Genomic DNA, 23,541 nt, shown 5'->3' with positions numbered 1-23,541 from the left:
ACACTTTACTGCATAAAAGTGTGAGTCGGTGTATTTTAGACTGTCAATTTAGTCCTGATCAATTTTAGATCATTTTATCATCCAGCCCTACTTTTAATCTGTCTGAAAATCATCCAAAGTCAGATCTTACAGCAAAGGATGTCCCAATCAAGTATTTCATCCCCTTTACTGATATGAGCCAAAATTTAATTTACCTTTTCTCTCTTTTTACTCCAGTACACAGTTGCGGGTTATAAAACATAAGTACATCAGACTAATTGAAACCAATGTGGTGGACAAACTCTACACATTTAGCCCCTCTGCAATCCAGTCATACAATTATTAACGTGGTAAAAAACGGTCGTGCAACATTTCCTCCATTGCCAGCTTTACTGTGCTCTCTTGAACGAGATCCTAGTGTGCATGAGGCACTGCATGCTTGTCATTGAATGAAGACTTAATCCTGTGTGTAATAAGGTTAAACTAAAGCACCATAACTCCTTATACCTGCAGTAATGTCAGTACTGGGCACCAGTAGTGGTGGCACACTTTATTGTACAGCTCCATCCAAAATATGTTGAAAACCCACCTTTCTCAACAACACTCCTTTTTTACACGATTATGGTCCCACTCCACAGTGTCGACAGCAAGCCTGTTAATTTTTTTTTTCTTTTAACTTCTAATTCAGTAGTTGAGGTGAAATATTGACCCTTTTCTGCTTTCACTCAGAATCCAAGTCATGTTTTTAGTTGAGTGAACTTGTTGTAAACTTTAGTTGACAGAAACTAGTAGAACTGAACATGCTGGTGGGATACGCTTGTTTTCCACATTAAAATATTTTCCACACAGCGAAGATGTTTACAGCACCCTGCTCCAATGTTTTAGAGCATCGGGAGTTAAAGTGTAATTGATGACCCCACTGCTGATCAAAAAAGGCCTTAATCAGGACTCAGATTTAAAATTAGACCTGGAAAGCCTTAGATAGTATAAATAACTTTTTTTAAGCATTCAGAGAACTTTAAAGATCGTTATTGTTTAATAATGCAGAGCACAAATGCCCTCTAACTCAATACCAACGAACAATGAACTTGGAGACTTGGAGAGAGAGATGTGTGAAGTGCAGGACAGTTAAAAACAAACCTGTACAAGTTACTCAGCAGCAAAGAAGAGAAATTTAAAATGGAAAAACTGAAATAATTAACTTGGAGTATGTGGGTGCAATTTTAAGATGACTGCCAAATAACACAATCACAGGAAGGCATTTGATGTTTTTATATAATGACCGTTACTGTGATCGATGGCAAATGAAAAACTATCTGTCTTTTTTTTCTTTTTTTTTCAGAGAGATTCCAGTTATTGTTACTGGTAGGTTTTTTTTTCTTTTTCTTTTTTTTTAATCCTCTACTTTGTAGGGATATTTGTGTTCCAACAAAAATTCCTGGGTGATCTAGGCTCTTCTCCAAGCACTTAAAAATGTATGAAATCCTAAACCCATGCTTGGTATTCTCTCCCATCTTTGATTTAGGTGTCCTGTGAGCTGCAAAGACAAAGTGAATTTTCTTGTTAATATGGAGATCATTTAAATGTTATCACCCAGTAGGAAAATGCAGGACCTGTGTGTGTGTGTGTGTGTGTGTGTGTGTGTGTGTGTGTGTGTGTGTGTGTGTGTGTGTGTGTGTGTGTGTGTGTGTGTGTGTGTGTGTGTGTGTGTGTGTGTGTGTGTAAGCGTTAGCTATTCAGACTGGAGCATTCCTTATTAGGCAGTGTTGGCAGCAGGAAGTGGGTTGTGTCTTTGGTGCTTTGTCACAGGAAGTAGCAGATTGTATCACGGGTGGGACAGATGGAGGGAGAGGTGGAAGAGATGGATTAGGGGACTGAAGGGAAAGGCAAATAAGGAGAGAAGGGAATAGCAGAAAATTGGAATTGACTGTTCGTAGCCACTCTTGCTCCTCTGTGTATGGCCCTACTCCTGCCTCCTGAGCTTAACGTTAACTTTTGTTTTATTGGACGCTGGTTCAGTTTCTGATGTTTATTTTTGTTTGTTTATTTATTTTTTTGTTTATTTTTTTCTGTTCATGAAACTTTTGTTCCAATATTTGTAATTTGTACACATTTTTCTGAGTTTCCATGTCCAAGGGAAGGTGTAAGTGATTCTTCCTGTCTGGCATCCACACTTGTAAACACACAAACTGTGGTTGGAATACCTCAGTGATATCTAGCAGTGTGTATTTTGTCAGGACAGAGCTATAAATAAATATTTTGCCACTGATCTCAGAGCACACGTGTGTTTTGCTACAAAGTATATGGAAGAGGAGGCTGATGTACAACATGTTGAAGATTCCAGGGCCTTGTTTGCTTGCCTGAGCTCCACACAACTTCCTTTCTTTGTCATTCACCATTGTAAACCAACCCCCCCTCCCCAATACACACACACACGTTTTGTTTGGGATCAAACTAAGCTGTTTCTCCAAGCAGAAATTAGCTTTTCAATGCATTTTGCTTGTTAAACATGTTGCATCATGCAGGGCAGGCTCTGCTTTTATATGTGCTGCTTCTTTGATTTGTAGCTAATATTCAGATAGTCTGCTTTTGGGGGTAGTGGAAACAGAGATCAGGCTGGTTTTGATGGACTGGATCCAAATTTTGATCAGGCTGTTTATAATCTAGTGTTTTTCATTCATTTGTCCATCCGGTATCTCCAGTTTCCAGTCTCCATCCCCCATGTGTTTACTTCTTCCGTTCCAGCTGCTCTTCACGCTACACAAATATTTTCAACAAAGGAACTTTTTATATACTTCTATAACTTTTATATACACATACTACAGCTTAGAATATCTTACTATTACAAATACTTTTTATACCAAATATAAAGTGATTAAATTGTTTAAAAAAAAAAAAGGGGAAGTAATGCACATAGAAGAACACACAAAGATGCATAATTTAGAACATTATTGTGACACAGTTCTAATATATTTGACTATATCCTAGCATCTGAAAATCTCAGGTCAGTATGGCTGTCTTTTGAGGCGCTTGAAAGATTTCATTGTGTTTCCTTCCCTTGTTCCATGTGCTTAATGACACATGATGCTCCAGTTTCCTCAAACTTCAAATTTCAAACCTAAAATGTTTCATTTAACACTTTTCATGTGTTCTGCTATTATTTGTCATAAATTGCTCCTCCAAGATGTGTAATGTACTCAGGCAGCATCACTAACCATTTAACAACCTGCAGACCATTTCTTAAATCATGATTATCTGTGCACCAAAACATTTTTGAATTTTTGTATCCAAGATTTCCATGTTTTTTTTAACTCCTTGTGGTTGTTATCAGAAAAGATTACTTTAGTTGTTACGCTCACATGGTCTATTTTTATTCTATTAACTTTTTTTCCTTGTCTTTAATCTTGCAGCTGGTCTGTGATGCATCCTCTCCAAATGCTTTTTTTTTCTTGTTGAGTAAATGTTTTGTGCAGACATTAAAATGCAAATTAAAAAGGAATTTAAACTTGAAGCTTGGTTGGCAGTACTTAAACCACATCAAATTAGATCTTAGATTTAATATCTGTATCCTTAGTGACAGCTTTACTCTAAAGACTCATCCCAACTGGACTGTTCATTTTCTGTTTTTTCCTCTCTGTGTTGCAGTGAGTCAAGTATTTGCCAGGCTCGGGCCACTGTGATGGTCTATGATGATGGCAATAAGAAGTGGCTCCCAGCAGGCAATGGACCCCAGACCTTCAGCAGAGTCCAGATCTTTCACAACCCCACCAACAATGCCTTCAGGATAGTGGGACGCAAGATGCAGACAGACCAGCAGGTGCATCTGTCTGCTTTTAGCAGACTACATGTGTGACTTTTGCAAGTTTTGTGTGCGTATGCATAGTTAATGCTGCCATGTAGGCCATGGACATCTGTGGTGCCAAAGAGTGTCTGCACAAGCTAGTGTAAGACTGTTTAACTTTAGTCTCACTCAAAACTAAAACAATGTAAGGGTTCTCTCAGGGTTATGTGGACTAGTGAGCACCTCGAAGGACATACCTTCAAAGGTTTTTTCTCCAGTTGCTTTTGCAGTGCACCTAGGAACATTGAAGTGACAGCTGGTGGGAAGTAGAGAGGTGAAAATTGTGTTACAATTCCTATGTCACATGAAGACATGATAAACCCTGGTCACGTCATTCCCTTGTGTTTTCTTTAAGAGTTTAGGTTAACATATATCTACCTTTTTTATCATTATTTATTTTCATTTAAGCTCAGGAAACTGACGTAGGACTGTTCCTTAATCCCCTTCATTTTAACAGTATGAGCCAGAGGCTAAATAGAGTTCTGTGGGAAAGATTTTACCCATGAAAAGCAGCCCTGGAGGGGCAGTAGTACTTGTGAGATTACTTGCCTTTTAGAGATGACCATTCATGATTGGTTGAGTATTTCCAAAGTTTTATTTACCCTGTCTTTGATATCTTAAGTTTAATTTAGACTTTGGCTCTTTTGCATTTATATCAATGCTGAAAAAAGAGCCTCTTCTAAAAGAGCCTTGCCCCCAGTTTACACTGGGTGCATGTGTGTCGCGTCTTTTCATGGCCATTTTAGTCAATGGTTTGGTTCACGCCATGGTGGGTGTCAGAAGCATCCCACATGCACCTTATCGTGGCTCTCTGCTAAATATACACGTGGGGTCTATTTTTGATGGCGCACACATCTAGAACGTGTCAAACTCAGCAGTTCAGATATGGACAGACAGGAAATCAGATTGACGTAGGGCTGGGCAATTAATCGGATTTTAATCGATATTACGATCTGGGTTTTCAACGATCATAAAAATGAAATGGTCCGATTATTTTTTGTCCTTCGATTTGTGCTGTTTTCACATCGAGCACAGCTGGCATTGCAGCGCTTTGCTGCAGACTCCTCCCTCAGCCCGGCCGCTTTAGTTTTATTCAGAACAAGTTGCAGACACCTGGACACACGGGAGGTGGCGTCGCTCCTTCTCCATCATTTTCTATGTAAACTTGCACGAGGAAGCGAAAATCGCTGCCTCCTTCAGCCAAGCGACAGGCGACAGTCGTGCATGTAAAATGTTGCATTCGTGCACGCAGACGTGCACACGGGGGCATGTGACGCAACATAAAAAAATAGAAAAATGTTCAATTTTTGTGAGTCGCAACTAAATAATCCACCAGCTCCCAGAGTCACAGAGAGACAAACGTTATAAACAAACAGAACTTTTTTCTCAATTAACACAGTGAACAATCCGGGATTTAAGAAACTCATCAACACTTTGGACAAACGGCATCACTGCCATCTCAACACCATTGTAGTGGACTGTCTCTTTCTGCCCTGTATGAAGAGTGTGGTGAGGGTGTTGTGAAAGACGTGGTGACAGTCCGATGTTTCGCCACCGCTACGGACCTGTGGTAAAGCTGCACCAGAGCCGTATAGAATTGTCGCGCTACATTTTTTTGACGTGGATTTCAACGTGAAAACGAAATTTTTTTCCAGATCACACCAGGTGGAACATAGCTGCTGGTCTGAGACAAACAATAGCTATGGGGACCTGGTGGAAAGAAACTAGCCGTCATTACCACAGTAAACACTTCAAATGTGTCCCCCCCCCACCTCTTATCTATAATTGTGTTAAAAAATCGAGATCTCAATTTAACTCAAAATAATCGTGATGATCATTTTTCCCAAAATCGAGCAGCCCTAGATTGAAGCAGTGTAAAAGCTTCCAGTTATTCTCAAAATAAAAGCTCTCGTGTAGATTTGTGCTCGCTGAACCATGTAAACATTGTCTTTAATTGGTCAGGGTGTCCCTGTGTTTTTTTTTTTTTCATTATGGGTTACGAGACGTTTATTCTGGAAGTGGAGAGTTACAAGACAATCTCATGTGGTTTTGTGATCTCGCAGATCCAGCTAGGCGGACTGCACTCCGCACCTGAAATGGTCCCACAGTGAATTAACGCGCTATGGAGGTCGGAACAAAACCGCGGTGCAGCCGGAATGAAGCGCACACACACCCGGTGTGTATTAGGTGTTAGGGTATGGGGGTATTTTTCTATCTTTAATCAAGAGCACAATTGTTTGCTTTGAGAGCAAGATTTCTGGTTTTCACACTCAAATATCATCCTGCTTGCTCTCAAAACTCTGCTCTCACACTCAGAAAGTCCCTCTTGCTTTCAAATATATCGTTCTTCCTTTCAAAACTCTGCGCTCAGACTTGGTCTCTTTCCCTCACACTCAGACACTTTCTCTGCGCACTCAAAACTTCTGTTCTTGGATATTTTTTCCTCTCTCTTGGGTTGCAGAAAGAGCTGTCTGTCAAACCTCCTCCAGCCAATAGAATACGAGCTAATTCGAGCAACTCGTCCTCACCTTCTTCAGGGTGCGCTTGTTTTACTTGACAGTGACTCCACACTCTTAGCCCACATTTTGTTTGAATATAAACTATTTAGTAGTGACTAATTATCATTTTATGTTTTGTATAACAGTTTCTCATTAATAAAACAAATAAGTTGTTTCTGATAGTTTTCTACATTGTGCAGTGTAATAATAATGATTAGCAAAGAAAACTCAACATGTTACGTTTCTGTCAGAGGGGGCGGGGCCATTTTCAAAACTCAACATATTCCGACCGCAAAGGCTCATGGGAGATGCAGATTCAGCTGAAATTTAACTTTTTTTTTTTTATTGCTGTGATACAAATTTGAGTTTTCGGCTTCAATTCATGTGTCATGTTAACAAGTAGACAATGTCATAAAGTTCTGCCCTCTTTGAATTTTAAATTTGGCACCATGAATGCAAAGGACAGTACAGGAAAGGAAACCACCACCAGCATCTAGTTTTATACTGTGTAATGACTATAGTAAAGAATAGTTATTGAAAGTGTTCTATTTAAAGTTCCACCTGTTGTGGTTGTGGATACGTCAGTGAGAATAAGCATCTACATGTTATTCTTTTATGTGTGTCAAAGGTCAGTGAATATACTGAACAGCATGTGTAAATGTAAGAGAATTCAGCTAAAACTACTAGAGGTGTTAAAGAAATTTAGATAGGTTAACTAATGGGTGGTAAATTCTAATGGTTGGTCATGTTGATAAAACTTGAAATGTTTCGGCATTTGTAAGAACTAGAATGGTTTAAGGCAACGGGGTTCCACGAAAATTTCTAGTAAGCTTTGACTTTCACAAAGTCAAAGCAGATAAAGCATTGTTTGGCAACTGGTGGTCTGCAGGCTTCCAAATAACATCTAGCCTACCAGATTAAATTGATCAAATAAAAAATAAAGAAGTTAATTTACCTGCACTCTAATCCTGGATTAGTTGAGTTTACTAGAAATTTTTGTGGAAACCCGTTGCTACTACCCGCCTCTAGTAGTTTTAGCTGAATTCTCTTACATTTACGCATGCTGTTCAGTATTTTCACTGACCTTTGACACACATAAAAGAATAACTTGAAGATGCTTATTCTCTCTTACACAACCCAAAGCCACAACAAATGGAACTCTAAATTGAACAATGCCAATAACTATTCTTTATTTTAACCATTATACAGTATAAAACTACATGCTGGTGTTGGTTTCTTTTCCTGTACTGTCCTTTGCATTCATGGTGCCAAATTTAAAACTCAAAGAGGGCAGAACTTTATGACATTGTCTACTTGTTAACATGACACATGAATTGAAGCCGAAAACTCAAATTTATATCACAGCAATAAAAAAAAGGTTAAATTCCAGCTGAATCTGCATCTCCCATGAGCCTTTGCGGTCGGAATATGTTGAGTTTTGAAAATGGCCCCGCCCCCTCTGACAGAAACGTAACATGTTGAGTTTTCTTTGCTAATCATTATTATTACACTGCACAATGTAGAAAACTATCAGAAACAACTTATTTGTTTTATTAATGAGAAACTGTTATACAAAACATAAAATGATAATTAGTCACTACTAAATAGTTTATATTCAAACAAAATGTGGGCTAAGAGTGTGGAGTCACTGTGTTAAGTAAAACAAGCGCACCCTGAAGAAGGCGAGGACGAGTTGCTCGAATTAGCTCGTATTCTATTGGCTGGAGGAGGTTTGACAGACAGCTCTTTCTGCAACCCAAGAGAGTGGAAAAAATATCCAAGAACAGAAGTTTTGAGTGCGCAGAGAAAGTGTCTGAGTGTGAGGGAAAGAGACCAAGTCTGAGCGCAGAGTTTTGAAAGGAAGAACGATATATTTGAAAGCAAGAGGGACTTTCTGAGTGTGAGAGCAGAGTTTTGAGAGCGAGCAGGATGATATTTGAGTGTGAAAACCAGAAATCTTGCTCTCAAAGCAAACAATTGTGCTCTTGATTAAAGATAGAAAAATACCCCCATATTAGGGCGCATTCACACCATCGCAGGGTAGTAAATTAAATTACTTAAAATTAAGTCCATTAAAAGATAGTAAAGGGGAACAAACACAACTTGACTTGGTAGTAAATTTTCCTTTACCCATTCAGTATAGTATTTTTCCATTGATGCAGTTTATTATTATTATTTTATTTTATTTTATTTTATTTATTTTTTAAGGTGGTTTAATCCTTTAAAGTGGAGCGGCCGCAGGCAGCTGCCAGAATTTCTCTATTAGCATAATTCAGTTTAAACTGCCCTAAAATTATAAACTATAATAGCTAGAACAATTTCGCCTTTCAAGACATCACATCATTACGAGTTGATGACATCATCACATTACGCTATGTGCGGTGCTCAGGAAATAATCGGAGGAGCAGGTGAGGGAGCTGTTGTGAACTTACTGAGCATACAGTACTTACACTTTATGAACCTGCACTTTGTACATAAAACATAGCTTCAGAAAAAAAATAAAGATATAGTTCAAATAACTTAGCAATTTAATATTTTATCTGCATTTATACGTGTTCAGTTCATTGTTTTTGTCTGTTCATTTAACAACATGAACTCCAACCCAGTTTCATTAAAAAGGAAAGCATCTGAATTTGAATTTTTTTAGACTTTCAATGCTCCATAACCTTTTTGTTTCTATTGTGTATATATTCTTGGGATTTAAAACTCTTAAACATACTCCATCAAATGACACCACAGTGTCATTTGTCTCGACGGGGAAGCTGGTCTTAACACAACACCGCCGTTACTCAATGTCGTGTTTGTAGTAAAAGATTTTGTAGAGGTAGCAACAAAGGTAGTAAATTCAACTCTAGGATTCTTGTATTAGCCCTGATAAAACGATGTATAAACTGATCGTAGTCCACTTCTACAAATGGTACGATTCGTTTAGCACATTGTGAACACCAACTCCAGACTGATGCGGACCAAAGAGGCAGACTCTGGTCTGGATGAAAGCTGGGGGTCTTGGTTCACTTGCAAACAGACTATTGAGTGGACCAAAAAGGAAGTGACGTATGCCAACTACCATAAAGCTTAAAGAAGAAGAAGAAGGAAGTAACGTAGAGTATTGTTTGGGGTAGAGGACAAACATAGCCAACAACATGTGTTCGAAGAAGCCGATGTCAAAATAATCACAAAAAAAAAAAAGAAAGAAAATTGTGCATACCACAGTAAAATTAGGAACCTCGAGACTGCATTGTGTGGCTCCATCGTTTACCGTTTACTTGCTGTGAAGGAGCAGGTGGAAGTGGAAAGATTTCCTCTTTCGGTCCTGGCCTATCAAAGAGCCCAGTTTTCTTCATCTTCCTGCTTTTTCATTATTGATTAGTGGTTGTTTTGGGGACTTCTGTCCCCTACCGAACAGTTGTTTTAACTGTGTGATGTTGTCCAGGTCCACTTGAGTTAAAAGAACATTGTGTAAGAATTACTTCCGCCTAACATCGGAGTTGTACATTGCTTTCTAACGTATAGTACATTCTTGTCTCTCACTTTCTCAAAAACGTATTGCGGTAGCCGGCGTGTGTCAAAAAGCCTCAAACACTGATGAAAGTGTGTCATCCAATAGTTCATGGACATTCACTGCATCCCATCAAACTGTCGTCATTCCTCTGTGTTTAGAAGGAAGAATGGTTCTGATGGGGAGAACGGAGCTCGACGGGGAAACTGGCCTTGAGACGCAGCATCCACTTTTTTAACAGTAAAAGCCAACTTATAAAGCCTTTCCAATGGCTTTTAGTCTGGCTTTACCACAACTGAAACCTGGTGTTTACCGTGACTAGGAAAGCGACTACAACCATGTACACATACACTGCTGTACCAACGAGGCTGGTGTATTTTAGCAGGCTCTACTGTTATGCTGTCCATGGTAACGAGCAACACTAGCAAAGCTAAATGAAAAAAGTTAGCTTTAAGCTAATTTAGGCAGTACCATTGACTTATTTGTCGAAGAAAAACCTGGCACTTTAAGCATCCTTTTTAAAATCTTTCTCCTTCTTGAGCTCCTTCCACCTGGGGAAGGCTAGCACTATGTTGATCCTCCTTTTTATATCATCTGGTCACGCTGCCTTCTAAATGCCCTTTTTGAGTTTCCTGATGGTAAAAATGGCTCCCGTGCTGCTGCGTATGCATGGTCCTGCATTTTTGTGAATAACAATTTAATAGATTTTCCAACTTGCTGGGGTAAATAAGCCTCTATCGTTTATCTTCTCCTCCTGTGTCTCAATCACTCTGCGCTGGCTCACAGGGATTCCACTTTGGTGCTATTTGTTCCTTCCCAGCGACTGTAGTTTCAAGATGGCAGACCATCAGGGCGCTGCCCTCATTCATCATTAGCGGACATGCAGTAAGCGGTTTTAGTCAGGAAACAACAGAAAATGTTAAACAATGTCCCTTTTAGGTGCTGTTTGAAACCAAAGGAAGGTGTGAAATTTTTGGGAAATCCCCGTCTAAACAGTCTATCCTGGTGTCATCACCAAAGAATTTAAATTGAGGCACATTACATTTACACTTTAAATTTATTTTATTTAACCATAAGTTCATATTTCCAAAGACGACGCTAGTATTTGGGTTTATTGTTTTCTCCCATGCAAGAATCATTCATTTTGGGCATTATGCAGTGAATGAAACAAAGTCTTAATTATGACTCCCCTGTACATAGAAACTTTGGCAGATTCCAAACTGGAAAGCTGGGTAAACTCACTCTGGGTGTGGGTCTATTCTTGACTAAACCTTTTCTTGTCGCTGCTGCCAGTGTCTCCTTCTTTAAACATTAAGCACTGAAGTGTTCCCCAGAGACAGGTCCTAAAGTGGATGATGTTTCCTGCAAGATAGTTAGTCTGTTCAACCATTTCCTGTGACAATTTAAAAAGAAGCCTGATACTCAGTAAGGACTCTATATTTGTCTCTGATAGACACATGCAACTTGTGGGAAATGAGATCAGCAGGAGGCAAATTGTAAGAAGAATATTGCAGCTATGTCTTCTACTCCCATTTTCTGCACCTTTTCTTTCCGTTTGTATATAAAATAACTTTTTGTTGTCACTATTTTATTCATCTTGTTTTGACTGAATGATTGAAACAGCTAAGAAAACACACATGAACCTGCGGTATCAAGGTTTCCCCGAGGACATTATGGCTTGTCCAGCATGCTACTTTCTTTTAGTTAGACTTCACACTAACACGTCAAGGATCTAATTGTTATCCTGACTCTTCATGTGTCCCGTTCACATTCTCTCTGTGTTCTTAAAATTGATAAGATTGCAAATAGTTTTGGAAAATACCACTATCTGCAGCTGCCTGACCTTGCTGCCCTCTCTTTTCAGCGCATGTCGCTCCCCTATGATATTCACCCTGTCAGGGTCTCTTTTCCTCGCCTCTGCTCAGTGGAATCCAGAAGCTGTTAAACAAATAGTGAAATGGTGCGTCAGCACATTCAAGCAAACTCAAACCCAGAGCAGATTTTTCTTCTCCTGGTTAACAGGCCTCACGCCACCTACTGGGTGGAATATAAACCAGTATGATCCTCATAAAAATAAAGCAAACGAATCATTTTCGCCATGTGAAGGGATGTGGTTTTGTGGGCCCCTTTTTAATAGTTTTTCTTGTAAAGGTTACAGCTTCTAGAGATTGCCAGGTTTTCTTTTTTTTTCCTAACCAGCTGGAGATACATTCTAGTAATGTGTGATACTAAACATTTTTTTTTCCGATACCAAGTAAAATACAAGCCAGTATCAATGATACCGATCCAAAACCAATCCGATACCGATAACTTTGTACAGAAACTTAATGTGTTTGGAAAATCACTTTCAAAGCAGGCTACACTGACGGGAAAGGAATCAATAGTTACATTGTTATAGAATACTTCAAACTGAAAGTACCAGTAAAGTGTGTGTGTGTGTGTGTGTGTGTGTGTGTGTGTGTGTGTGTGTGTGTGTGTGTGTGTGTGTATGTGTATATATATATATATATATATATATATATATATATATATATATATATATATATATATATATATAAATAAATAAATTGCATATGTATGTCAACACATACATATTAAAATGTTAATCAGTCTAAACAAATGAGAGAGATTGATGTTATTTATCTTTCTATTCTATTAAATACTTTTCATCTGTATTTTTATTTTTGAAAACCCCTCAATGGCCGTTTTACTGAATATTTAATGACACTCGGCCTCTGCAGCTTCCTTACCAACTAAATCTAAACCCGTTGAATTCATGTGAGCTGATCTCACGGCACATATCACTCCAAGCTGAACTCATCTGTTTATTGCAGCATTTTCTTAATTCACAACCACATTAAATTCTGTACATAACAAAACAGGATGCAATAGTCTCAAGAACATGGTGAAGTCCTGTTTGAACATCAGCACAAAAACTTAAACCTAGAAGTCACTTTACCAAAATGCATTATGGTACACAGGCCCAAATTTTCTCCCTCTGAATAGTGGATATTATCTGCCTGCAGCATCAAAGGACTCCAAGAGTGAAGTGTCTCGCCCTTGCAGCATCTGTCCCGCTAATCTCCTCCTCTTCCTTGTCATAATTGAATTATACACTGCGTTATGGTCGACTCTCAGACGTTTAAAGAGGTTTGTGGTGTGGCTACAATACCTCTGTCTTCCCACACACTTCTTAGATCTTACATCACGCCGTTGCTGTTCAGCTCCACACGTGATGCTGTGGACTGAGTAAGAGACACGCTGCTGCACCGCTGTGCAATTTCACATATGATTGTGGCAGGCGAAAGAAAAAGTAGTTCCTGCAAACTCAGTATAATTTAGATAAGATCCTGTTATTATAGTTACTTTCCACTGTATTTCAGTTTGTGATTGACTGCATTTTACCCTAAATCTCTAAATTATTAATATTCTAACATCAAAATCAGTTCTAGAACATAGCAAGCTGATATCACTCCTCACACCATTAATGCATCAATTTAAAGCATTTTACAAGTGAATCACTTACATACTTTATGTACATGTGCTTTATACGCTTCAGCGTATAGGATTGAACAACCTCTCGACCTCCTGACTAGGGTACAAATATAACAATATTTGGACTGTTTTTGTCTCGATTTTGCCTCATCCCGACCTCGGACAGCAAACGCCCGATCATTGTGAAATTTCCCTGTCCAATTATCATTTGGTCTGTGGTGTGTTACGAGACGATTTCTCCCAATAATCCGCTCCGAAACGGGTCGTAGCTGACAACTGGGAACATTGAACATGTTTAATATTTCAGTGCCGATTTCTGAGAAACGCCGACGACTCAAGCATTGTGACTGCATGGATGGTGACGTTGCACAGAATGTAGCCAATTAGAGAGCGAGCTTTATCTTCACGTGTGAGGTCTCGACCAAATAAAAAGTCTCATGAGATTAAAAATATTGTTGTGTGTACCAGGCTTTAGCCATGTCATAGTGATCCTAATTGACTGATTTTCTGCTCTTCTCCCTCAGGTGGTAATAAACTGTCCAATCACAAGAGGGCTCAAGTACAACCAGGCCACACCCAATTTTCACCAGTGGCGAGATGCCCGACAGGTGTGGGGTCTCAACTTTGGCAGCAAGGAAGATGCTACTCTTTTTGCCACTGGTATGGCTCACGCTGTGGAGGTCCTCAGCTCTGTGGCAGATGCAGGTAAATGAGTTCTCACTAAAATTGCTACATCATCATTAATAGGTTTTTAATGGCATGTTTGTCTCCCACAAGTGGGAGCTTCTGAGACCAATTAATTTTAAAAAATGAAGGCAAAACATACTAAATGGACACATCAGTACAATTTTTTTTTATGAATGTTTTGTTCTTGTTGCTCCAAAAAAGCCAAACTGATGCGTTTTACTTTGTTTTGGTTTTTTTTTTTTTTTTTTTTTTACTGTTTTTATGACTGCAGAAAAATGTAGTTTCTCCCAGACTATATTGGAGAATGGGGACAACATTATCTTTGTTGTGTAAAGGTTTTTGGGCACTAATGGCCTTTATTTAGCAGTAGATTGACAAAGTGGTCAGAAAGGGAGAGGGATGACATACTGTAATGGGCCTGAGGCTGGGATTTGAACCTGGGCCAGCTATGATGAGAAGCTGAAGCTTCTATTCATAGGTGGATCCTTAACCAGTTGAGCTACATATCACTCTTGCTGATGCATAATCCAACACAGCATCAGCTGCCAGGGTCACAGGTTTTGTATGAGGCCCAATTTGATTCCTAGTTATGGGTTCTACTTGAGAGGGTTGTGATTGTTGCTGCTAAACAAAGTTTTCTCAGAGTAACCTGTTCCACCTGCACATTGGGAGGAATGCAACTGCAAGGAGAAGATAGAGTGAATTTTTTTTAAACTTTAAAATGCCTTTTGTTCATGAGTACAAGGAAAAAAATGAATAATCTAAGAAGGGGGAAAAAGCCCATCTTGTGTCTGCATGGGAAAGAAAAAAAATAAAATTTTGTCATACATTTGATTGTGTTAAATAAGTAGTGGGTTTGGGTAGAATTTTTGCAAAGCAGGTTGCAGGATGGGTTCTGTCTAATTTTCTCTGCGAACCAATAAATTGTAATTAAGCTTGACATCATATTTGGACCTTATCAAGTAGAAAACTCCAGCCAGGTTGCTATGCTTCACCTGCTTTCATCCGTCTGTCACATCAGAGCTACCCTCAGACTTTGAACTTTCAGCAGCAAGGGTAGAAAAGGTGTGTACATCTATAAAAGCACAGAGGATACAGTTCAAAGATGATTGTTCAAGTGCAATTTAACCAATAAACTGTACTATCTAATCTCATGTTTACATAGAGCATATTTTTCATCTTGTTTTGACAGGCTATGCAACCCTCCCCCGCCCGGTCTCAAATGGGCCTTCTCCAGAAGAGCTTGAACAGCAGCGGAGGTACTGTCACACTACTTGCTTTACTTATGAAGAAAAAAATGTTAAATATGCAGCTGATGACAGTAATGCCATTAACACCGAGTGTGTTCTGCTAGGGGATAGAACCAAGCAATCGACCGGCCTTAGTCAAGCTGTCTTGGCTTTGCACTAGTCTGCTTGGCACAGTTTTGCACACAGGCATATGTGGAGGATTTGATGGTATTAACCCGACCACAGCTAAACCCTTAGTCAGCCCCTCAGTCAGGTTAAAGATTGGATAGCAAGGCTCTCACATCTACCTCACCTTCTCTTTACCCTGTTCTGTTTAAAAACCTGTTGAGGTGGCTTCATGAAGGCCGGCATAGACAAGGCATTAACCTTTAATCTCATTTGGACTAAAAGGTAATGCACTGCACAGAAAAGGAGGTTTCTGATTGGCCGTGAGGACTGTCTGTCAAGTTGGAGTCTGTCACACTAGTTGCTAGCATGCTGTGACTGAGCTTTAAAAAAACTCAACTCCAGCACAGATGCTAGTGTTTGTGCATGTTATATTTATCTATTAGTTCTCATGAACATTTACAATATTCTCTGGTATCAGTGAATATGATCTCCCCTCACTGTCCTGGGCATCCTGCCTGAGTTTTAAATCACAGCAAGCCTGACTTTGTATGTGTCTGTGTGCACGTGTGTGGCCCTGTGCATTCGAGTGTATGTGGACACTGTAAGTGCCCTGTTCTTTTTACAGCTGTGATGAAGAGTGGCAGATGTTTTGTAGAGGAGGGGAGGGTGTAGCAACAAACAACGGCAACTCAAATTAGGCCACTTTGTCCAGCTGAGGACTTCAAGGTAGCAGGCTAATCAGAATTGGTGAATGCCACCTCTACAGTGCTTTTAAAGATGGATCCAGTTGATGGAAAGCTAGAATTTCCAGGGACTAGCTCTGTAGCAGAATATGAACACAACATGGAGGAGAAATATATACTGAATACTAGACTTTGTCTTAGCTGAGTCGTAATTTAAAAAAGACTTTACCTTCTTTCTGTTAGTATGTGGAAAAATATGTAGATAGAAACTGAATAGGAAAATATGCTTGACAATTTTTTTTGTAAATGTCAAATGGCCTGTCCTTTCAGGCCCGAGAACAAGTCGAGGTACTTGATGAACAGGATGATGTTATCATTAAACAAATCTGTTGTGGCAAAGGACTCTTTTGCAAATTACCAAAATGACTTTGTTATTGCTGTAGATTAGATTAAGTGCCTTTTCCAGAGTTCTAACTTAAAGAGGGGTTGTAGTCCTGCTTTATATCATGCTCTGGTCTTGAAATCTTATGGCAACAATTTGGCCTGCAACTTTTTTTTTCCTTATTACTTTTTATTGATGTTTATATTTTTCCTTTAACCTGAAACATGTCTAATTATTGCCAGTCTGGTTAGTGTTGCTGTATTGTTTGGCCTGATTCAGCAGGCCAAATGTAAACCAAAATGTATAAGCAAAAATAGTTTTCATTCAGCTATTCGGAGCACTTTTTCAGAAATTCTTAATTGATAATCGTGTCTCTTCTGAGTCCCGACATCTTAAATGGAAAGTATCTATATTTATACATACTGGGATGAGGAACTATTGGTCTGTTTTGCTCAGTCAGGATCAGTGCATGTCAACATGAAACATGCTACGTTAGCTTTATTTCTGTGGGAAGTAGTACCACACTTGGACAAAAGGTTATGTGGCTGTTATGTGGAATTTTATTTCTACCTCTCTTGTGTATAATTTTTGGACAAAGCAGGTCTTAAGATTTAAAACTTACTACATTTCTCATCATGCCATCAATACTTATGATTAGCATGTTTGATATATTTACATGGAGTTTAACAATTGTAAATCTATTGATTTGTTTATTTATTTATTATTTTTTTTAGGATGTTTTAGATGTAATTGTGACAGATGTGTTTTTGTTTGCAGGCTGGAGCAGCAGAGGCTGGAACAGCAAGAACGGGAACGACAGGAGAGAGAAAGACAGGAGTGGGAGCGTCAGGAAAGAGAGAGACTAGAGAGAGAAAGACAAGCTGCTGCAGGTCAGGAAACACCTGGGCTCCTCAACATGACTGCACTCAGCTACAGTACAGTCCAGTTTTAGTGGTTTCCTCATTATTTTCATTATGTAATTCAGCAGAATTGGGTCATCCAAATGATAATCCCTTTGTATGTCAACACACCAGATTGATGGTTAATTCAGAGCGTTGCGATGTAACTTAAAAAAAAAAGATGCAGTTGCTTTATTTCACTGGAAACAAATTAAAACAAAACAAGTTTCTTTTTTTAAATGTTTACTGCATTGGTCCATGTACTCTGTTTATATATCTTTGTTAATATGTAAACATTAACTGGAACAGCAGTAACACAAGAAATTGGTTCTCAGAAATTTGTTCCATGCAGGCGTTGAGCCCAGAATTTCTGCGGTAATCATCAACATACTTGACAAAGGAACAATGTTTTAAATTTCACCACGTTTCTCCATACTTCCATCTTACCTTCATTACTCTTGTACTTTAAAATGAGAGAGAATATGTTTCTGCCTTGTTTTCTGCTCTGCTGGATCCATGCTGTTATCATTGTTTATCTTGATTCTTTTCTTTGAAAAATAATCTATAAATATTGATTATTTTTCTGTCTCTAGTCAATATTCCTCCAGCTCCACCAATGGCCTCTGGAGGCCCACCACCTCCTCCAGCTCCTCCTCCACCCCCTGGCCCTCCTCCAGCTGTCGGCATCCCTCCTCCTCCAGGGCCACCTCCCACAGGACCTCCACCTGCTCCACCCTTGCCCACTCCAGGAGGAGATGGCATTGGTGGTGGAGGGGGAGGAGGAGGAGGAGGTTTGGCAGCTGCTCTGGCAGGAGCCAAACTCCGTAAAGTGTCCAAGGTAAGTGTTTATCATACTACTTTACTCTTTGGCTGCTTTGGGCATTTTATTTGTCATGGCAGGCTTGGATGAGGCAAGTAATGTTAAACATGGCTCGCATAATTTAACTAAACAAGAATCCCTCAGTGTAATCATTTGTAATCATATGACTCAGTGTGATCGAGAGAATGTGAAGTGGTTTGTTTAGATGACGTTTTTTTGTCCCCCCCCCACCACTTGCTTTGAGGGTCTGTTTCATATGTGTAGATATCACCAGAAAACCCACACATCCTCTGTCCTGTGAGAAGTCAAAATGTCTGCAGTAAAAAAATCTCTTCTGTGAGCAACATCAAAGTGTTGAATAATCACCGATTTGGTTATGAGCAACTACAGTAGAGCTGTGTCATACAAGCATCCATGTTTTTTTTTTTTGTCTTTATTTTTGCTATTTGCTGCCCTCAGCAGGAGGACACTGCTCCTGCAGCTTCAGCAGCTCCAGCAGCTCCAGCAGCCCCAACAAGCAGAAATGACTCCACTCGCAGCAGTAACTCCTCTATTGGAGGAGTGGGAGGAGGGGATTTGATGGGTGAGATGAGTGCCATATTGGCACGAAGGTGGGTGACCCCAAAAATTTGCAATCACATCAAACATCAGCTCAGACCCCTTAAATTTAAAATAAAAACATAATTAAACGTTACACGGTACTCAACTAACCCTCCAGATTTTCAACTATGTGTGAAATGAAGTAAAATGATTGTTTTCTACTCAGGAGAAAAGCTGCAGATACAGGAGAGAAAGCACCTCCGAAGACACAAGATAATGTAAGAGCTGCTTTTTTTTGTCACATTAATGCAACTTTGAACCAATAAAGTGTGAAGAACTGTAGATGATAGAGAGCTTGAGGGTGACTCAGTGTTTACAGAAGTCCCTGATATTTTCTGCACAGGATGATTCAGAGCCTCAAGGTCAAAGTGGTAAGAATTGAACAGTTTTATTCATAGCATGCCACCTACAACCTTTCTGATGCTATATTAAAATAAGCAGCTCATGTTTTTATGTATTATCCCTCTTAGACACACTAAGAAGACCCTGGGACAAACCAGCCATGACCAGGTAATCCAAGATTCAGTTGTCATCAGTGAACCTGTAACCCCAATATGTCTCATGTTTGGACTCACCGCACAGCTAGTTCTTCATCAGTGCACGCGTGTGTCTTTTTGTATTTTTGTTACCATGTGCACAACTGTCTTCACCTGAGGACAAGAGTGTTTTTTGTGTGTGGCATCATTTTCATTCTAAAAGGAGAGTGTGTGTGTTTCACTAACAGGAATAACTCCATCCCCAAGAGCATGGACTCCACTCCCCCATTGTCCCAAGCTTTAAGGTATACATGCTGTCCCACTCCCTCATGACCTCAGCTCCTCTTGTTTTTCTTTTCCCTCTCAGGCCAGTGCAGCGCCGCCACAGCCTACCTGGTGCTAGCATATTTTACAGCTGATAGCACCATCTAATGGATCAGATAATGGCATACATGTACACCCAAGAGACCTGTAGATGTACCAACTGAGTGTGTCATCTTTGCTTACTTTAATGTTGGTTGCTATGGCGGGGGTTGATGGTGCTTTACTTAAGGCATCTGCTGTAGTTGATGAGTGGATAGATGCCAACCAGAATCACAGTATTTTACAACTATATTATTTTCATATTAGCAGTAGTTGGTTAATTTGGCATTTATGAATAAATAACTGACTTATTTATCCATTGATGGCTTCAACCTCATTGCCGCTCTGGGTGTACATTTCTGCATTTTCCATTCACTCTGCCTTCATCCCCCACGTACTGCAGCAATGAGCTTAATTAGTTGTTACCCTGACACCGCAGAGCCTTTCTATGACACGTTCATGAAGTATATTGTATTTGTCTTTTTTTTGTCTTCTTACAGGTCAAAAGCGGTTGGCAACAACAATGATGCAAGTGGAGCCGATGACTCAGATTTGGAGAAAATGAAACAGGTGAAAAACCAAAACTGTTAATCACAAAAGAGTGTGATTACGTGCACTTTTAACAGGCCTCGAAACACAGAATTAAACAGTCAAACATCCAGAAATAAGGGGGCTTGATGGAACTTGTGTATGAGGATCTGTTGCATGTTGCAGTACTCAGACACACACCCCATGCTAACAGCAGCGATAGCATTTATGGTTTGTGCAGAAAATGCTCTCGGCCACAGGAGCCAAAAGCCTTTTACATGTAAGCGGTGAATAGCTTTAGCATAACAACAGCATGTACAGACAGAACTTAAGTTAATGTTATACAGATATGGGTTGGTCAATCAAAGCATAGAGCTACCTAATTAGTAACTATGGATGTGTTGATATATCAGAAATTATAAGAACTTAAATTCTGTTTAAATCAGCTTTCAGGGCTACAGGCATCACCAGGCCTTTCCACACACGCTGTTCCAAAGTGGGGCTGAGACAGCTTCGTTACCCATATGTGCCTTGTATGGGGGTTGATGTGGATCTGCCACTGTTTATCTTTAAGCTTGGGTCAGCTGTGGAAAAGACAGAGGGTAAACTGGGCAAAGACCTACTTCGCGGTGGAGTGATACCAAATGTTAAATAATGAAGGTTGTCTGTGCTGCTTTGCTATTTATAGTTTTAGGCACTTCATCCTCTTAGTTATGAAATTACCCCCTGCAGGTCTGGCTAACTTTTAACCAATCAGCATTCAATCACACGTTGAGTCATGGGATGTACATCATTCAGGCAGTGCAGATAAGAGGGATCTGTAACTTATTAGACGACTAAAGAGTTAATCAGTGTTGAACCAACATGTAGTTTTGGTGCCAGTTAGTGATGGCAGCAGTGTTTAATAGAAATGTGGACTAATCACAAACATCCTTAATAAAGAAAGAAGTAGATATTCTCCAATTACCAAAAAAATGCAAGTTTTTATAAACTGCTTCAGTATCACCATGATTTCTTTGTCTACAGGAGATCTTGGAGGAAGTGCGGAGAGAACTCCAAAAAGTCAAAGAGGAAATCATTGGAGGTTTGTATTCTTAAAAATTATCAAAATTTGAATTTAGCTTCAAGATGAAGTATTTTAGTACTTATTGCCTGTCTCTCCTCTCTCATTTTCACAGCCTTTGTTCAGGAGCTTCAAAAGAGAGGCACATAGTTCTGCTGAGCGTCAGGTGTAATAGAGGGTTGTAGTCTGTGGAGCCGGTTGAGGCATGTTTGGACCTCCTCTCCACTACACCCTCTCATGTAGCCCAGGGATTTCTCTTTTTCTCCTACAACTATTCTCTTTTCTCTATCTCTCTTACACAAACACCGTGAGCATTCTTGCTTATTTGTACAACAAATATAATCACTTCATGTAAATTGTAAGCCAGGGACCTCATTGTGTCGCCTTCCAGAACTATGGATGATCACTCACTAATGTTGTATCATTGCACCATCTCTCCCCTGTTCTGTCATCCCGTCCCTTTGTGTCCTCTGTGATCTGCTCCTCCGAAACAGTAGCACATGGCTGCAGCTTCAGTCGCTTTTTGTTTGTCATCATAACTCTCTTTGCTGCAGAAATCCTGCCACTTGTGTCCTCTACCTTCTGCTGTCAGATTGCATCATTACTTGTATAGCAGTCTTCAGTATTCAGGGACAGTATATTCATTATATTTTTACTGTAAAGGCAAGATGCTAGGATTTTTTTTTCTTTTCTCCTCTTTTGGCAAAATATGTTAAGACATTTGCTTGTTGGTTAGGTGAAATGTCAGTAATCAAGGATGGATCTAAGAAACCAACTTATTCTATACTGTAATGTGACTGTCAAGTGGACTTAGAGCTCCCAGTAACTGCCAAGAACTGAAACGGTCCAACACAAGCCTTCGCTGCTGCAACACAGAGATGCAAAGAGGAGCGGAGACAAGCAAAAGGGAATGTGTCTGATGGACAACCTGAGTGCTGTGAAAGAGGAGTGTAATGTAGTTTTATAATGTGTGAGAAATTTCTCTTTGCATTGCACTTGTTCCAGAGGAAGTGTGTCTTTGTGCCACGCTGCCTTGATGGACTATTCCTTCTCACTCAAAATGAGATATCTGTTGGCCGGTGCGGTGATCCTACTGTACACTGTGTTTCCGCCAGTTTTTTTTTCCTTCCATTCTAGTTATGTTTTCTAATTTTGAAACATGAAAAAACGGCCATGATGAGGTCAATTGATTTGGCCATGACCAACTGCCTTGAGAATAAATATATAAATATATATATATCTATATATAAGGAAATATATATATTTGTTTTGAGGGATAATGTTAGAAAAAAATTAAATGGTGTTTCTATTTTAATTGAAATGACTGGTGAATGGGAATTTCATTTTTCTTTTTCCAATGATTGTTTTCGTATTAATTGTTATTTTGGGTTTTCTTTTTTTTCTAATAGTCTAGGCTTTTTACACTGAAATATAAAGAAAACAGCTTAGAGACACTGGATAGAAATGCCTTTGTAGTCAAATACAGCTGCTTCTTGAAATGCATCACTTTGTCCCGAGTCGTCGTTTGCATACTTTTTCAAAGATTTATTTGACTCATATTTCATGACTTAGACTTAATTGCACAAACCTTTGTACTTATATCCATACGTATCTGCTTTGATAAATTATTTCAGTTTGTATCTTTTTAAGAAGTATAGTTCAACAGAAAATACGTATTAGTTGCAGAGATTCATCAGTAGAGTCCAGTTTTCTTCCTTCCTAAACTTAGTCCTCCAGAGACACAATTGATGGGAAGGAAGCTTGAACTTTAAACACCCAAAGATTTAAGCACAAAAAGATCTGTCTAAAAAAAGCCTGTTGGCTTTTCTAAGAACTGTTTTCTGTGATGCTAAATAAGCTATGATGCTCATTTCCAAAATAGATTATGAATACTTTGTAGAATACAATCTCTATTGTCATTGCACATTTCTACACAAGAAAACTGTATTTGACAGCGGTCTTGTATGTAGCAGGATTTACAATAGTGTAATAAATTGTCTAAAAGGTATTGCAGGTATAAGGCATGTGAGGTCAGGGAATAAAATCACAAGATGAGGAATAATAAACTCCAGCTTAGGGGAATAAACTGTTCTTTGGAACCCTGAGCCTGCCAAAGGGGAGGGTGTCCAAAAGACCTTGTCCAGGGTGTGTGCAGACCTGATATTTTCTGCTCTTTCTCAGCTGAGCAGAGTAGGTGTGTTCAACAATGCTTTTTGCACCCCTGGTGATTCACTGCTGGTCCTTTTTCTCCTCTGAGGTGCAGTTTTAGAATTATACCATGCATCCATAATCACGTTCCATGATGCATTAATAAAAGTTGTTCAGTAGTTTCTGCATGAACCCAGTTTTTCTGAGGGTTCATTGGAAGAG

The 23,541-nt window shown here is 39.3% G+C and overlaps 1 protein-coding gene across 2 annotated transcripts in view; it reads left to right on the top strand.

The window, feature by feature from the left end:
- Nucleotides 1–22,674, top strand: part of vaspb (vasodilator stimulated phosphoprotein b) — a 33,634-nt gene extending 10,960 nt beyond the window's left edge. The window contains exons 2-14 of one of the 2 annotated variants that reach the window (XM_041995043.1): nucleotides 3,625–3,796; nucleotides 13,837–14,017; nucleotides 15,192–15,258; nucleotides 17,200–17,312; nucleotides 17,915–18,159; nucleotides 18,604–18,752; nucleotides 18,908–18,959; nucleotides 19,085–19,112; nucleotides 19,212–19,251; nucleotides 19,466–19,522; nucleotides 20,081–20,150; nucleotides 21,135–21,192; nucleotides 21,287–22,674. In XM_041995043.1, coding sequence (XP_041850977.1) covers nucleotides 3,625–3,796; nucleotides 13,837–14,017; nucleotides 15,192–15,258; nucleotides 17,200–17,312; nucleotides 17,915–18,159; nucleotides 18,604–18,752; nucleotides 18,908–18,959; nucleotides 19,085–19,112; nucleotides 19,212–19,251; nucleotides 19,466–19,522; nucleotides 20,081–20,150; nucleotides 21,135–21,192; nucleotides 21,287–21,321 — 1,267 coding nt within the window. In that variant the 3' untranslated portion in view covers nucleotides 21,322–22,674. Of the gene's footprint in view, nucleotides 1–3,624; nucleotides 3,797–13,836; nucleotides 14,018–15,191; nucleotides 15,259–17,199; nucleotides 17,313–17,914; nucleotides 18,160–18,600; nucleotides 18,753–18,907; nucleotides 18,960–19,084; nucleotides 19,113–19,211; nucleotides 19,252–19,465; nucleotides 19,523–20,080; nucleotides 20,151–21,134; nucleotides 21,193–21,286 lie in introns of both variants that reach the window. The other variant, XM_041995042.1, reaches the window with a different exon arrangement.
- The last annotated feature ends 867 nt before the right edge of the window (nucleotides 22,675–23,541 follow it).

This window comes from Melanotaenia boesemani, chromosome 9 (assembly GCF_017639745.1).
Source record: "Melanotaenia boesemani isolate fMelBoe1 chromosome 9, fMelBoe1.pri, whole genome shotgun sequence".
NCBI lineage: Eukaryota > Metazoa > Chordata > Actinopteri > Atheriniformes > Melanotaeniidae > Melanotaenia > Melanotaenia boesemani.
The sequence above is the reverse complement of the archived record's forward strand: the minus strand, read 5'-3'. Positions and strand labels throughout refer to the sequence as shown.